This window comes from Melospiza melodia, chromosome 4 (assembly GCF_035770615.1).
Source record: "Melospiza melodia melodia isolate bMelMel2 chromosome 4, bMelMel2.pri, whole genome shotgun sequence".
In the NCBI taxonomy this organism is placed as follows: Eukaryota; Metazoa; Chordata; class Aves; order Passeriformes; family Passerellidae; genus Melospiza; species Melospiza melodia.
In genome coordinates, this window is record NC_086197.1 from 88,993,560 (window position 1) to 89,011,565 (window position 18,006).

The 18,006-nt window shown below is 41.6% G+C and overlaps 1 protein-coding gene across 7 annotated transcripts in view; it reads right to left on the reverse strand.

Moving 5' to 3' along the window:
- KIF21A (kinesin family member 21A) overlaps positions 1-16,653 on the reverse strand; it is an 87,493-nt gene extending 70,840 nt beyond the window's left edge. For 5 of the 7 annotated variants that reach the window (XM_063155468.1, XM_063155467.1, XM_063155466.1 and 2 more), the window contains exon 1: positions 16,414-16,653. In XM_063155468.1, coding sequence (XP_063011538.1) covers positions 16,414-16,457 — 44 coding nt within the window. In that variant the 5' untranslated portion in view covers positions 16,458-16,653. The remainder of the gene's footprint in view (positions 1-16,413) is intronic. The other 2 variants (XM_063155471.1, XM_063155469.1) reach the window with 1 other exon arrangement.
- Positions 16,654-18,006: the final 1,353 nt, after the last annotated feature.

The window sequence follows — 18,006 nt, forward strand, 5'->3', positions numbered from 1 at the left end:
CTGAATAAAGTTTATAAAGAACCAATTACTTCCTTCCTACTTATATCTTTAGACAACTTCCTTCCTACTTAAAGCTTTAGACAACCATTATCTATGCTGGCCCAACAGCAAGGCTAAGCACTTTCTGCTTCATGTCCTAGCTGTAGGCTTAATTTTTCATTGCAGCTCAGGTTCCCTGATAAGATTACAAATCCAACCAGAAATCCAAACTATTAATGCAAAGTTACTTCACAAAAACAAACAAAACAACCACAAAAAAAAAAAAAAAAAAAAAAAAAAATCATGCAGCAAGGTGGCTCACACAAATTGAAAGCAACTCTGTCCATTTTACATCTCAGGCCTGGGAGGCTCTGACTCCATTTCTGGAACAGTTCTCTGCTGTGTGCAGCTGCTGGCCTGGGCACTGCCCTGCCAGTCTCCCTCAGCTCCAGTGCACACAAAGCAGCAACACCTGATCCTGGGATCATTTCTGTCTGCTGAATGCTTGGCCACAGCTCCTTGGGGACATAAGGTGAAGTCTGTCCTGACAAGCTGCTTCAAGGTCAAAACCCATTTCTTTTGCCTTGACTCAATTAAATCAGCTCTTCTTGGCAACTAATACTACTAAATCAGGCATTTCCCAGCTGCTCTCAGAAATCATCAATGCAAATCACTTGTGGTTTGTCTGCATCAGAGTTCATAGTCCCTTACACACTGGAGGTAGCACAGATGCTTTCAAATTAAGTATTCATATATTAACTGTTTCAAATTGCCTTAGAAACTTAAGTCTATGGTAATTGCCTCACTGTAGTCCTGATCTGTAAACCAACTGAGATGGTTACCCACCTGCCACAAAATTTGTGACCAAGCATCTCATTCCTCCAAGCCCTTAAACATCAGACAACAGAGGAGCTTCTCTGGTTAAATGAGACCTAAGAGGACAGTGCATGAAGGGAGTGCTCCCAAGGTTTTCCAGGAGCTAAGAAGGAACTTCATCAGGAAATGGAAAACTCTGAGTTCATATAAAATGGTGTGTGAATGGCATACTGGTAGTGCCTCAAGGCCAGGGAGGGTATTACACTGAGGCTTATATAAAGCTGTCATAATGGGTCACACATTTATTAAAAGCTACAGACAGATATATCTCTATAATAATCCATAACTTTACAGCTGTTTCAGGTAGTTTTCCTCACCAGCACCAGAGGACTGGATATTAGCACAAGCTATAAACTCTGCCTTGCCAACTGCTATGAATCAGGCAGCAGCCTCCCCCACCTCTGACTTCCACCCCACGGCTGCACTCAGCTTCAACCACTCACCACCCCTGCTCTTACAGCAAAGAGGGAAAGAGGGAAAAGGGAAAAGATCATTCCACAGTAACAAAGCTCTAGTGTTTTGGGCAACCTTGTTTCCACTTAAAAGAATTTTTCTTAGTAATACAGACAACATTTAAGGGATGGAGAAAGGAGGCAAAAGGCTGTTAACTCCAGCATATGCTATGGTACCAGATATTTAGAAAGAAAAATTGAATATTTAGACAAAACTTGGTAAGGTAACTTGTGGTCTACAGAAATTGACAGCAAGTATTAAAAAAGTCTTAAGAGGGGGTCAATAGATCAATACTTTTTTCCCTGGAATTTACAGGTTTCTCCAAAACAGGTACTTTAAACTTTTTCCAAGGCAGCCTGCTTTTACAATTTTTATCAAAGTGAGAAAACTCTGTGCTGTTTAAAATTTTAATATTTTGCTACATCATGCTATCCAAACTGTTAATGGTATGCTTTAAGGGATTTCACCACTGAATCTGAAGAAAGGCTAAGGCAAGATATATAGCAAAGAAGGCTCTTTCAGCTTTTAAAAAGCTTTTTAAATAAAATACTGTCAGGAGTGGGTTTTTATGGAAGTTTTTTGCTAATGTTTGTGGTTTTTTTTTTTTAGAAACATGACAGCTAAGCAGATAGCATGACCTTAAGATCCTCCCAGCGAAGTTTGTTTTCTCCCTGGTTTCAGCTATAGACTTTGACTGCCCATGCCTTATCACTTGACTTTTGTTTACACAGAAATACAGAACTCTGTCATCAAATGAAGTGCAACTGTAATGCAGCCCTTACGTAAGCTCAATCACATGAATAATTAGCAAGGCACAGAAAACTACAAATAGCTTATTTCCCAACTCACCATGAGAGTTAACCATTTCTAGACCACTGAACCAAGGATCAGTGGCTGAAGAATGGAAAAAAGATAAATTGAAACTGTGAGAAAATTCAGGACAGGAAGTAGGATTACCTAGCACAAATTAAAGGAGATAATTTCTTTGACTTGGCATTTGAGGTCAGGACTGGTTTTGTTTCAAATACAATCACGTTTTTAACAGTACAAACTTAGATTCTCAATCAAATCCAGTTGACGGGGGTTACATAATATGTCAAAGTGTCAGAATGGACAAAAAATTTATACAATCTTTTTTATCTTTCCTATACTGCCATCCTCATCTCGAGGTTTCACAGAGTTTTCAGTTCAGAGAAACAAGGCTGCAGCCCTCTGCTCCCTGGCAGCCATTGCAATGCATTAAGTTGTTTATCTCTGATCTGCAGCAGCGGTGTTGGCAGAGAGGTGTTGGCAGAGGGGTCTTGCAACAGCAGCAAAAATGGAGCAACACAAAGACTCAGCAGCTGAAAAACAGTCCAACAGTGACACTCCACCTAAAACTTGCTGACAAAGCAGAAACTACTTCAGTACCTCTAGCAATTCTTGCTGGGTCTTAAAAAAATACAAAAATCCACACCACAATGAAATCTGATATGTGTAGTCCTTGGTTATCTACCTCAGCTAACAATTTAAACTAACTAGACCAAGACTCAAATGCAAAAAAATAGGCCAAAAATAGCTTTTCCTTTTTAAAAGAAAAAGCCCTACACCCCACAAGAGAGCCTCTTGTGTCATCTGTAGCTCTCCATTATCTTTGCATCAGTCACAAGCACACTGAACTGAGCAAGTCAAGTATGCAATGCACATAACAAGGATATCCAGAAAGACTCATGCATCTGATGAACAATTTCTGGCTGTCTTTGAACCTTTCAGACTTCACAATGAAACTGCAAAGTCCATGGCTCTACACTATCCTGGCATCCCTATCCAGCTGTGGAGGACTCAAGGTAGAACTTTGAATGTCCATTTCTTTTGGAAACAGAACTTCTCAGCTATTTCCAAAGTAACTGAAGACATGCCATACCCTTGTGCTCCAATCATACCTAGATCAATAAGCAATAGGAGTCTCCTCAGCACTGAATCAACACTCACAAGACAGGCTCATTGTTACTCCAACACCACAGCTGGCCCTATAAACAGCAGTGGACCTCCAACTCTGAGTATCTTAACCCTGTACTGAAGAAAAATATCTAAAACAAGCCACACAGATGATTTAATTATTTCCAGTCTTGGAAGTGAAGTGGCCTGTGTCCCCTAACCACGGATTAGCTCAGCCTGGCACACAGAAGCAAGGACCCCTAAAAGGTCTATGGCAGCACCCACCCTGACACACAGGAGTGTACCCAGAGGATCCCCAGCACTAGTAACAGCTGCAGCAGAGAGAGACCCCTTCAACACAAAAGTATCTCCTACATTTTATTTCTTTATTATCAGAACAGAAAAATAACATGATCCCAATTCAAGTTACTTGTGAGCAAAGGAGAGGACCTCATACACGTTTGCTGTGCTGGAGTGCCCATCCCTCTCTACAGCAAGGAGGTGGCAAAAGAGGAGAGCAACTTTTACAGCAGGGCAGTACATGGCAAACATTCTGTCCCACTGGATATTCCCTGGACAGACACACAGTCTTGAACAAAGCAAGTCTTCTTAAGGTGAAAACTGCATGTATAAATTAAAGAATACACATATAAAAAGAGCAGTTACTCTGCCCAGCTAGACTACAATCAGTCATATTTCCTTGACATATCTGGTAAAACTTAGAAGTCAGTAGCATTTCCTAGCTACAATCTGAGAAATCAAAAGCATATAAATTCAAGAGACACAGATGTGAGCTTTGAAGCATTTTATTCAGTCTACCAATACATTCCTCTCTTTTAAACAGATTGAACTTCAACCAGACAGCTCTTACACATACTAGGCAGATATCCAGCAATACAAACCAAACTGAATGTGAACTTTGCCCAGCACTCCACATGCATTTTATGAATACACAAATCTAAATAAATAAATCGAGTGAAAAAATCTGTTCTTCATATACAACACAGAAACTGATAATGCACAAATTAAAAATAATTTCAAAAGAAATTATTTGGAAAGAGAGTCAATGCTTTGGGTTGTATTCACAACAATATCACATGCTTCATGGGATAAATCACTGACTATTGTACACATTTCTTTCTCCCATACAGAGGATTCTGTCTGAACAAGCCAGAAGAACTGAAAGAATGAAACATGAACTGTCTCAGGACAGGGAAAGAGATTACTCTATGAGATGGCTGAGAAGAGTGTATCTGAAAAGTAAAGAAGCATTAAACAATGATGGAGGGTAATTATTCCCATCAGTCAGCTCACATAAAATAATGAGTAAGCCTAAACTGTGGTAGAGAAAATGTAGACAGTGAGCAGCACATATTCCTGCTAGGAGAAAAAGACTGTTAGCCCAACCTGAATCACACTCCAAATGCTCTCACAGCTGCAATATCACATTTACCATGAAACAGTCTTCAAAAAGGTAGTGGTGGGTCATATGAGGAGAAAGAATAGACTTTACACAGATAGAGTACAGCAACCATGCAAACAAACAACAAAAGCCTCCAGTACTTCACCCTGTGATGCTTACAACACATTATCTCCTAATAGCAGCCTTATCACCAGCACCACTAGATGACTGTCAGTCCCCCAGGAATCTGATCTATCATATTCAGAACTCAGCTGGAGAAGAGGCTGCACCCCCTTTGCTGAAGGTGTCCCCCACATCTCTCCTTTCCAACAGACCACAGGCACAGAGCCCTTCAGTGTCTTCTCGGCTTCCAGGCCTTGTCTCCTCTCTGTCAGTGCAGAAGAGAGGATTACAAAGACAAAAGGCCCAAGCTCCTTTCCAAGGTTCACACTGGGAAGACAAGAGGCACTGGTCACAAAATAAAGCAAGAGATTTCCCAGCTCGTCTCCAGTCTCAGCCTGTTGTCTCTGCCTGGTTAGGCGTAGGATGGCCTTGGGACAGCCCACGCTCCAAAGGACGAGAGCACTCTTCAGATTTTTCACTCTTCAGATGTTTCATTCTTCAATATTGTTTATTAATTCTTATCTACAAAGCTGTTTCCCAGCAAGACAGCCATGGGCACACTGACCTCCCACTGGGTGGTCGTCTATTTTTATACTAAAAACTACGTATAAGATATTTACCTTTACCTTCTAATACCTTTTACCCTTATTAACAAGTGCACATTTAATGTGAACCAATCCCAAAGTGCCAGCATCACCACCAAAGATGGATGACAAGAAGAAGAGGAGAAGGAAAGGACACGCCCTAATTCTTCCATCTTGTCTCCCTAAAACCCCCCTGTACCAAGATCCCAAACCTGTGTTTTCACCCTGAAAATAATCAATTCCTTCACCACTTATCCCCAAGTGATCCTCTCGTCCTCATATAGGTGGCACATCCCATGCAGGGTCAAAATCCAACCATCAAGCACTTCTGGCAACATTCCAGGATTTCCGAGCCCCCCCAGGGTTACCTCAGGAGTGATGTGCTGAGTTCCCACAAGTTCGGGATCAGGAAGAAATCTGACCACCAAAAATCAGAACAGTCAAGTACTGGTTGCCCAGAGACACTGATGAATCTCTGTCTCAGAGGTTTTTCCTAGAACCTAACTTTGACAGAGCCTTGCAAAACCTCACCTGAATTCAGTTTTGACAATGCTTTGAGGGGGAGGCTGGATCAGATGACCCCCTGAGGTCCCTTCGAACTTGGATTAATCTAAATCCCAAATCAGTAAGGCTTTACTGTTCATGTGGACATTGTCACACCTCTGTGAACACATTCTGACATTTGAATGGGATCATTCAATTGTGCTGAATTCAGGTCCTGGCACCCCACATGCAGCTTCACAGAATTACAGACATTTGGGGTGGAAAAAAACCTCTGAATGTCAGAGTTTATTCACCCACTCTACCTTTCTGGACCAAAGTATTATTTAATTAACCAACTAATTAATTCAACATTTAATTAAATATTTAATTTAAATATTAACCAATTAATTCAAAATCTTCCTGGCTTACCAGTCTGAATTGTTTTGAAGAGTTTCCTGTATGGACAATTTCACATCTCCATAGACAAAGCACAGGTTTATTTCCCTCCCTGTTCATTCCACAATATTTATCCATTGTCAGGATGGATATTTTCTCCTCTCTTGTACTTTTCTTACTGAAATTTAAATCTACTACACTTTATTGACTTCACCTAGAGCATAAAGAACATTTTATTCCCTTCCACTCCATACTTGACTCTTGGTATTTTAGGATGTGTCTTACAAATCTTCACTCCTCATATCTCACATGGAACCAGACATGTTTTCTAGACAAAGAGCCCTTTCCTGCCTTTTTCAATTCCTCTTAGCCCATATTTTTTGTGAGCAGCAGGACACAATACCTACCACTAGACATCAGCAGTACAGAACAAAAAAATATTTCTTTGCTCCTTTATAAAGACTACAGGTTCTACATACACTGAGTTTCTTCTTTTGCTCCACTGCAACACTGCTGTTCCACACTCATGAATAATGTGTGCATTCCTCAAACATTTGCCTACAGCAGCAGCAGAGAGTGCATCAGCCCTTTGTTGTTAATCAAGTACCTCCCAAGATGTAGGTCAGCAACATTCTATGCAAGTTCCCTCTTCCTGAGGAGGCATTTCCACACTCGGCATCCTGAGAGCTGGAAATCAACAGGAGCAGGGGCCAGCCCTGTTCTGGGGGCTGCAAGCACAGAACAAAGCACTTTCATTTGAAAAATCTCAGCTGTGCAATGTTTCTTGGAGGTCCCAGCCTATGATTCCTCTTCAGGGCCTACCAGGGCTACACTTGTTGACATTTAGAGAACAATGAGAAGTCCATCTGTTCCTACAAGCTTTGCAAACAACAACAATGAAATAGATCTACAGCAACATTTTAAAATGCAGAGCCAAGACAGTGGGTTGACTGGCCAATGTAGATCACTTTGAAGATTGTGTGAGGAAGACAAAGAAAGAAAAAGAGCAAACAAAAAAAAAAAACGACATCCATAAAACAAAAAACTGAAACAATGAATCAAACAAACAAATATTAAAGAACCCCACAGACACACCCTCCAAGAGCAAATTCAATTCAGCCCCAATTCAAAATCCTTTCAGGAGTACAAAAATAAAAAAGAAGATTAATTGTACTAAAGTTTAACTGTCAAATAGTTTGCTTGCAAATACCAATTCAGTCCTATCTCTCATCTCATTTTTGGAGCTTACTGAACACCAATCCACTTTTGCTGAACTCAGAGTTCTGCTTGTAAAGATCAGAATGGCAATTTTATTGTTCCTGAGTGATGGGCTGACTGATCAGATTAGACAGAAGCATAAGCTGCACTCTAAGTGATGTAGATGGAACAGGTGGCCTCCCTCTGATCTACAGCCTCTTCAAACACAAGCAGAATCCTTCTCGTTTCAATCACCTCTAGAAAATATGCACTCAGATACTTAGCCATCCTTAGCCTGACATAAAAATATTTTTCTGGTCTTTAATGCATTTCAAATAGCTTGCTCCTAAAGATATCAGCCTTTCCCAAATACACCAGTAATTTACATGCATGATATAATTTTAACTAAAAAAATACAAATAAATAAATAAAAATTTAAAAAAATAAAAATAAATAGATGGTATCAACACCTATAGTCTACAAAGTAATATGTATGGATAATAATTTTCAGGAAAATTTCAAAGGCTTTACATTACAGGGAGAGAGTTTAAAAATTATTTCACATGTACATAAAGATTAGACTTCAAAAAGAATGCATTTGAGACTAAGGAATGAAATAAACCTTACCTGGGCAACTTATGCAGAGTGACAACTAAAGCAATATATTGTTTGCTTAGTAGGTAAAAAAAAGCAGTCAGCTACTTCCTCCAGATCAAAGTGTCTGGTACAGGCACAATTTTTTTACTCTTCACAGAAATGAGTGGAGAGGAGAGGGAGAAGCAAAACCATATATAGAATTTTTAACAGTAAGACTTTTCATGGAAGGTAATGACTAACTCAGGTGTTTTAGCAGAGTTGGTTTTCTCATGATATTACATCATGTATTATTTATATCATGTTTATTTTGAAGCTACGTCTTTGGCCTGAGGATCTTATGACATAATTCTAAGATGACAATAAACAAAGTGCCAGGGGAGCATGGGGAAGGAAAAGCAGGAAAAGAATATTAAAAAAAAAAGACAGATATTACTATCTGCACTCATACCCCTCTTGTATTCTCATACAGGTGGAGATGGGCACACAGGGATGGTGTCCTATGACAGAATCAAGCACAAAATAAGACAGAGGCACTGCTGCAGTTGGTAAATCAATACCACAGAGAGTGATTAGCAACTCTAGGACCTTGGCATAATGAGCTACTCAGAATGATACAAAAGGTCTCTGGACTCATCTCCCAATTAGTCCCATGCTTCAGGAAAAAATGTCCAACAAAATGAATGCTGAGGATTACTGACTTTGTATTTCAAAGTTAATTAGGTAAGTATTTTGAATAAAATATATGCACACACATCTTAAGTCTACCTTTCTATCACTTTAAGCCAAGAAGTCTCACGGACAACATGGTACCAAATACTTAAAGGAACCCAGATACACCACTTTCTACACTTTATGCAATATTAGATGTTTTACTATGCATGAGAAATTTCCTAGCAAACCTGCTAGCGACCCTAAAATTATACAAGACTGTATTTCATCATTTGCAATGTATTTCTAGAGGATAAACTCTCCTTCTGTAGTTTAAGCCTATTATCGATGATTTGCATAACTTCTTAAACAACATTGCTAACAAATCCTGTATTTAATATAGTTCCTTGACTGACATTAGTACTTCACAGCTATGCAGCTTCCCAGCTTAATATGTCACCTTAAATTTGTTTTAGCAGTATTAAGCAAAGGATAACTAACATAATTATAAATGGAAAGAAAAAAACAGCTCATTGAAAAAATACACCACTTAAAGATAATAACCAAGAGGTTGGAGAATTGACTCAAGATGTGGAATACCTCTTTTCAAGGCCCCAGATGAGATTAGACCCAGTACACAGAGAAACTTGTTTGATCAAACTCTTCCATTATCAAAAGAGAACATTGCAGAAAAGATAAAGTGTCAGACTTTGAAATGTCTCACAAAAGGGAAACATTTTCTGTCTAGTCCTATTATCAATAACATTCCATGTGTTCAGCTCTGGTAGCTGAACTGGTAATGCCACAGCACGCTGCACTCCTGTAACTCTCACTCACACTGAAAACACTGCTTTACTCACGCTTTTACAGGATCAGTTATGCTGAACATAAAGGGAAGGGAAAATAACTATCCTTCAAAGCTACAATATCCAAGAGGAAGCATTTCAAGAAACCTGGAGTATTTGAAAGTTACTATGGAAAGATTACATTAAACCTAAAATGTCCTGCAAAGAGACAGTTATTTGCTGACCAACTGAACCATGCAGAGCTCCTACAGCAGCATAAACACAGGAGCCAACAGTGAGACACTAAATTACCTAGACAACAAATCCTTTAGTCCATTTTTAAATTCAACAATGGAAGGGCACTGTTCAATTTGAATGCCTCTAAATTGATGTGTATAGTCAAACAATCACAACCTTTTAGTGAGGTCTTGTTGCTCTCGGCTTTCTGTGTTGGAGCTCCAGAGCAAACAGGCTCGAGGGATAAGTCATGCATCTTTGTTAGGTAAAGATGCTTAAAGGGTGCACTGTCCCAGCCAGCATTTGACAGCTGATTTAAAGAAAAAAAAAATTCTTTACACAGAAAAATAATTATTCCAGCAGTGGCCAACTCTAGCAAATCTGCTGAGGGCACTACTAGAATAAAGGAACAGATGGCACTCGCTCCTCACTCTTTATTTCCATTCAGGAAATATTTTATGCTAATCAATCATAATATCTGAATCAGCAGGTTTTCACATTTTAGAACACATTTTGCATGTTTTGATTCTCTATGCATCAAACTCACTGTGACACTAACCTTATCTTTTCAATATTCTCCATTTGTATCTTGTTGCTATAAAACAGATCAAACAAGACCATCTTTGAAAAATAAGGCAGCATTTCTCCCCTTACACTGGATCAGATATATTTCACCAGGGAAAAGTGGAAATTAACACAGAACTTAAAAAAAATCAAGAAAGAATAGGAAGAAAATGAACAAAAATTTAAAACTATACAAGAGAAGAGAAAGAGAGCATAATAAAAAGGCACAGCTCATGTAGTTACTCTTGCTAGACTTGTTCACATTTGGTTTGATTTCTAATTAAACTTTCTTGCTCACAGTTCAAATGACATTTCTCAAAGAAGTGCTTTACATTGAAATAATATTAGCACAACAAAAAATTCTCTAGCCACCACAGATATTTAGTATTCTGCTGTATTTTCTTTAAAATAAAAAAAGCACCTAAAGCTGCTTGATTTTGCCAGCAGTAGTCAGGCAACCTAACATGAAAGCAGGAATTCCAACAGCCATCTCTGAGTGGGCAGCAAGGGCAATCTATAAAAAAGGCTTAAAGCAAATCAAGGGAAAGCAGAGGGAGGGAGCAGGGCTCTCTTGATCCCATGCACAAGGGTCATACAAGTACTACAGAAGAATTTACAGATGTCACACAGTAAACCTGAAAATGTGAAGCCCAAAGTTCAGCAATAAAGGAATGTCTAGGCCAACAGACCATAAGTAGTAAAGAAAACACCATTAAATGGAAATCGGTGACTAACTCAATGGTTTTTCAAAGCAAAGTAAACTCCCAAGTGTTCTACAAACTTTGGGAAGTGACAAGTTAAAAATATAATTCATCCAAAAGCATGAGCAGACTGCTGAGGTACATCAACCACTGCTTTTTCTTCTTCCTAAATTCAAGATACCCATCTTTGGCAAGGAATATGTGGCACTAAGGGAAAGGTCCAAGTAGGATTTCTTTCCCTTTCATCCAAGAATGAGTTTGTGTTTACAAGACGAGTGGTGAAAAGGGAAGTTTATTTCCTAGAAAGCAAGATCACAGATTCCAGCCTGCCCCAAGCAATATCAGTAACGGATGATCGAGTTAGATATTATGAAACCAGAATTCATTCAGCAGCAGATGGTGCCCTGTCTTTTCTTCAGCTGAAATGCAAAACATACCAACGGGGTAAAGTTTCAGAGAAGGACAAGGGGATGTTTGTGTAAGTCAGAGAGCAAAGAAAAACATCAAAACTAACAAAAAGATCTGAAACAGAAGCTTTCCATTAACAGATTCTATGCAGAAGAGTTATTTCCCAACAGCTTGCTATTTAATGCTGCTGATAATTTCTCTTTTATTATGTGGGGCATTCTTGTGTACTTACAGACTGCTGAACTTCATTAACATAGTTAGATAGTTTTTCCCAAAAAAATCTTTAACAGCTGATTACAGATCAGAAATAATTACTATCTATTTAAATGAAAAGTTTGGTCCATTCTAAGCAACCAAGGGATAGTACTGTAGTCTATTGCTGTTGCTTATCTGGTTACAGAATGATTTATGAGGATGCTTAGCACTGTATGGGAAGCATGAAATTAGTATCTCGAGAGCTTAAAATATATACCACAGCATACATGTCCCTTCATCTAGCATCTGAGGTTCTGTTCATGGTGGGAAGCTCAAACACATCTGTAACTGCCTGCACAACTGCAGCCCAAGAAAGAAAATCAATCTCAGCTGCCATCAAAGTGCTTCAAAACACGCTTGTCTAAACAGGACAGGTTCCTTTCACTCTCTTCATTCTTTCCTAGTGTATCTAACAATAGCTGGATCTAGCACAGAGGAAAACAGCCTCACTATAAAAGCTTAAAAAGAAAGTGCTTTAAAAGAAGAATGATGCAAAAATGTGAAAAGGTAGAGGGAGGCATGACAACAAAGAGCAGATTCCATATGGGGAGGGAAAAAACCCACACAGAAACTAGTGAAGAGGGAAAAAAACCTACACAGGACAACCTGATCACACAGTTCAACAACCGGGGGTATGAAAAGAATTCCATACCAAAGCTTTGCAATGGGAAGCTAAATTTGCAATGGATGAACATATTCTACTTGTGTAATCAAAAGTCAAAACTGTATCCCAATGCCATACCACAGTAAGCTTTAGTTGTAAAAAGCTCTAATCTCCACTAACTGAATTAGTAACCAATGTGTTTTTCCAGCTTACTTCATCTCCCTTTTGGAAAAGCAGAAACAGAAGCTGTGTGGTTTTCATTCATCAGCTGCACTTATTACTTCTACTCTTACTAAAAGCATTTACCTGGAGACCCATTACATTTTGCACACAGTTTCCATACTTGGCAAACATCAACATTTCACTTTTGTGAAGCAGTGTCACAACATGTTGCATATACCCAGGGTGGGTGTGAAAAGGAAATTTTTTACACATCTCAAGGCAGCAGAACTAGGTACTCAGATCCCAGAGCCTCTCTATACACGTGAGGAGGAATACAGCAACACTCCTGTTCTTCACTTGAGGGATGAAACAAAGCAGATTGTCAATCACAGCAGATGAAGCAGCACCAGTGAGGCACTTTTACCAAAGCAGGGAAGAGGGGAGATACACACTAGGATGATGAGAAGTGGAAACTTCAACTACTCTGTTCTTTAAACATGTCTGATTATGAAACACCATCCCCTGAAGCTTCTCTGTGTTCTGCCCATTAACACAGTTTCAGCTGGGCTCCATCTTTCACGAGAACATGCCCAATGCCAAAGCTCTTCAGCTTCACCAACTGGTAATGCAAGTTCTTTTATTGTCCACTCCCCCTGAGGTGTCACCCAAGCATGTCAGAGTGACCATCTTTCAGAGTGACCATCTCTTGACTAGTGGTCAGCTTGTACAGCAATTCAGCTTTTCACACTGTACTTATTTTCTTCTTCTGTTTTAATACAGCATCTCTAACAAATCAACATTGAAACTTATTGTCTGTACATCCAGAGCTTTCACCGACTCCCAGTGGATCAAGGCCATCTTTCACCTTTGAAGGGCTAGAGGACAGACATTTCCTTCAATGCTCTGCACTGTTATTTGGATCCTGTTCTGGAGAAGACACAACAGACACCCTTCCCTGCTTTATCAGGTACAGTCCTCCATACAAGACTTCTGGTTAGACCTATCCAAACATTACTGTTCCCCAGAAGTTCTTTGGCTTCACATGTATCCAAAAATGCAAAGGACTGAAATGCAACTTTGATTTCTTAGATCACCACTGCTAGAACATCCTAAAATGGCCCTAAGCCACATGGAGCAAGGAGAGGCACTAACTGCTGGAGCCATTTCAATTCCTGCAATCCAGCTCAGGTCTGGTTAAGGGTAAAAGTAACTGCACTCTTCTGGGGTGACTCATCCAGCCCCTTGCATGGGTGATACAACAGCTCTGAAATGCAGTTGCAGACCTAGACCACTGGCTGTTGAGAATCTAAGGTGAGAACTTCATCCACCCCACACACCACAAGCCTACAACACTGTGTTTTGCTGGTGGACAACACTAAAGTTGCAAGAGACAAGAGTTAGAAACTACAAACTACATCCTTTTGTGAACTTGAAACAGTTGCCTATGATGTTGATAACATTTCATAGCCTTCTTGTCAAAAGTTAGTCTTCATATGCTGAAAAGACACTTGAAAAAGGAAGACAAATTTTAGACTTACAAAAATGATAGTTTTTCACATTTAAAAGAAAGTTCTCTCATCAGATGACTGTCATCTATCATGGGGGCGCTCTGATTTCATGTGAAAAGACACTACACACAGTCAGAGAGCAAAGCTCTTTGCCAAAGTCGCACACCATCATCCACAAGGTCCACAAGTGTTTCAGTGGTGGGTGACTAGAGAGAAATCTTAATTGGGGAATTTAACATTAGTTTCTGGATTATCTGCCAAACTATTTCCAGCTTTCATGCTTCACTAAACCAGAGCTCATCAGTCACAAACCCATGATTACACTGAAGAAAATGGAGAGCAATTAGCATACAAGATGATAGCTTAAAGCTGGTGCTAATTGGAAAGAATGAGGTATTTTTCATTCCTGTTGGATACAATTAGGTGAGACAACCAGGTTCTGGAAAAACAATTTGCTAAACAATTTCAGTGATGTCTACTCTGTAACCTGTGTTTAAAGTCTAAGCAAATTCATGCCTTTGCAGTGTATCTTGCAAGCATGGGGGTTGCAAACTAAAAGCTGGTCCAGCTGTAGAGAGAGCCTTGCTCAGAAACACACATACAAAACACAACAACTAATTCATCACAACTGTGGAGATCATTACTGAACTGAGCTCAAGTTGCCACAAACAACTGAAGAGCAAAACCAACAAGGAAACAGAATATAATGCTCATAATGCATGGTACAGCATGGCACCAATACACACTGAGATGCAAAATCAGTTGAATTACAGGACTGCACAAAATACACGATCAGAAATAAAAGAAAACGATCTACAAAGAGCTACTGGTGCAAAAACAATTATTGTGCATGCTTTTGTTCGTAAATGCTAAACAGAGAGGGGAAAATCTTTTACACGAACAGTTAATTGGCCAAAAGGAAGAAAGCAGACAGGAGGAAAAATGCAATCCTTCATTATTAGTGAACTGCATTCAGGCACAAAATGTTAGTTAGACAATTATACTGCAGAAAAATACCTTATATCATTAGGGATTTGTTGTCAAAAACTGCAGCTGGGTGACTTTCATTTACTTCTATAAATTCTTTACCATATATTACTCCCAATCTATTTACCACAGACCTACAACTAGAAATGGATCTCCACCAGTAGGTTTTTTTATTTAGTTCCAAGCTGCAACAAACCTCTGCATTTGTAAATGAAGTTCTACATCACTATTTCTTTTGGCTCACAACATATTTAATATTTTCTTCAAATGAGAGAGCAGTCTGTAAACCTGTAACACACCCTGTTTTTAGGATCACACCTATCTCATATTTTCCTTTTTAAAAATACGGCTAATTATGCTTTAGACTAGTACCTCCCTGAACATTATGTGAAAAATGCTTCAACAGATAGCACTCACAAAAGCATCTCTCCCAACAGAAAACGCTGCTGCAATCAGACTTTAAAGAACAACTGCAGCATACACACCACGTTAGCAGGCAGGGGTGGTGCTTCTCTGTTTACTGAAAATGTCATTGCACCGCTCCCCCAACTCCATGTACCAACAATAGCACACAGCAACATCGCTTATTTCTGCATCCTTCAGAGAAAACAAAACAAAGCTAATAAATCACCTTCTTCATCTTCCTGAACAACCCTTGAATTCTCTAACGCAAGATTGTCCAAGGACCCACTGAGACAAACAGACCTTCCCCTACGGTCTGATTTCTTGTGTTGTAATATTCCAAGTGTGTCAGCATAAAGAAACTTCTTAAAAGTAAAGAAATAAACCGACAGTATCACAAATAAATCCCAAATATTGAAGTAACTATACATAAACAGACATAGATATAAGCACATATACATGTATTTCTCCTCATGTTTCAATCATGTAAAGACATCTTGAAAACTGAAGCATCCACAGGCTAAACTGGAAGCTCTTCAAACAATAAAATAGTATTTTCACGTAGAAAACCGAGAAGAGCCAAGAGCTCACTGATGAACAGCAGATTTTTATCTCTGATTAAAGAGCAATTTTAATTAACTGATGTTATAAAATTATTTAAGCTCCCCTCCCATCATGACTTCTACATACACCTAATTCCGATGTAGTGCGAGCAGCCCTATGGGAGTCCATCCCTCTGGTATGTGAGGTTAGACACAGCCTCCGCGGGATAAAAGCCTTTATCCTTCTAAAAATACCAGCGTGTCTCCTAAAGCTCCGTGATGCAAACAGCATCGCCACAGTCCAGGGGCTGCTCTGCTTCCATGAGTAAGCACTACCAGCACCGGGCTATAATTAGCTGGGAGTATTTTTAGGGTCACTGCTCAAAATCAGAGAGAAATAACTGGGAAAGACCTCAGAATGGTGGGGGGGTTCCCCTCTCCTTTGGCTATTTCCTACTGCTGTGAGGAAAAAGCGGCTCGGCAGGGGCCGAGGGGGGGCGATCCCCTCTCCGCAGGGAAGATGCGCCGGGCTCCCGTCCCCGGCCGGGTGGGCGCTGGGAACGGCCCCGCCGCCCGCCCCCGGCCCGCAGCAGCGCCGCTTACCTGACCGCCACCCGCACCGAGCTCTCGTCCGGGCCGCCCGACATGGTGCCAAGGGCCAGGGGCGGCCGCAGCCGCACCGGGAGCTCCGCCGGGCCGCGGAGGAGGTGGGGGCACTGCTGCGGCTCCCCCTCACCTCCTCCTCCTGCTCCGCCACCTCCTCTCTCCAGCCATTTTAGGTGACTGAATGAATAGGTAGGAGCCGCGGCAGTGCAGGGCGGTTCGCACCGCTCCTCCTCCTCCTCCCCCCGCCCCGCTCCGGCCCGGCCCCTCCAGCGCCTGGGCAGGGAGCGCTGTCAGTCAGCCACCGGCGGGCCGAGCCACGGCCCCGGTCACCGACCGGCCCCCCGCCCGCCGGGCCCGCCCGCTGCAGCCGCAGTGCGTCAGCGGCCCCGCCCCGGGCAGCCGCCAGCGCGGGGAGACAGCGGGTGTGAGGGCTCCCGACAGACACCCAGACACACAGACACCGCCTCCTCGACACGAACCCCTTCTCCGCATGCCCCCTTCACACACACCCACACCTCCCGAGGGCCGTGCCTCCACGCGCACCTGTTCGTTTTGTGGGCACACACCCGGTGCTCGCACAGCTCCCCTCACGCCTGCTCGCCCGTGAAGGCTCGGCACCCTCGCCCTGCCCGTGCCCTGTGCGCTGGCTGCTGTGGGCGCTCACGGCGCCTTGCAGGTGCCGGGCCACTCGTGCCTGTTCCCCGGGCTCGCGGGGGCACACGCGTGGCGCTGCCCGCCTGCTGCAGCGCTGCACACGCACAGCTCGTCCCCACACACCTCTGCACTCACAGCAACACGCTCGGCTCTTGCACACATAACGCACACGGGCTCTGCACCAGCTCCCGAGGCCTCTCTCCCGGGAGAGAGAGGCCCATCCCGCTGTCTGGGCTGGGTCGTTTGCCCTTGCTCGTATTTCCCTTTCCCAGGCGGGAATGAGATGTCCTCATTCCTCCTCTGGCCCTGTGTGGCCCTCACGACCCTCGTGCCCTCAGGAGCACACAGTTGTCCCACCTTCCTGGGGCACTGGCAGCTTTGTTTGCCGAAGCTGCTCCAGCCAGGCATCTCTGTTCTCACTTCGCTAATGAAATGCCTGGCTTTGAGCTGGAAACTGCGTGGGCGGATGACACTAATTTTTGATGCAAATCTTATCCCTGCCAGGAAAGAAGGCTGATTATTTTGCCCAAAACAATTCACATTCCTAAGGAAGATTTTCCATCAGAATAGGCCCGAGTCTGAATTCTTAATGATATGCTAAAAACCTTGCAGTTCTGGTTGTTTTGCTTTTGATAGTGAAGGTTGATCACACCCAGGCCCCAGCCTCTGTCAAAGATGTGCAGGTGAGGTCTCCCAGCCAGATGGGGCCTCTAGCCACAGCCCTGAAGCTTTCAAAAGTCTCTCCTTCTCAGCAGGAATCCACTGTGTTATTGTTGCTCTGCATATTTCTCATAGTTATTTTCTCTAATTTTTCTATTTTTGTTTACTTATATACAAATTAGATTGTTTCTAGAAAATGACCCACCTGGAAGTTGCTATACAAAATGATGGTCTCCTTTCTTCTGAATTACACAGCACCAGCATTCAAATCCCTGA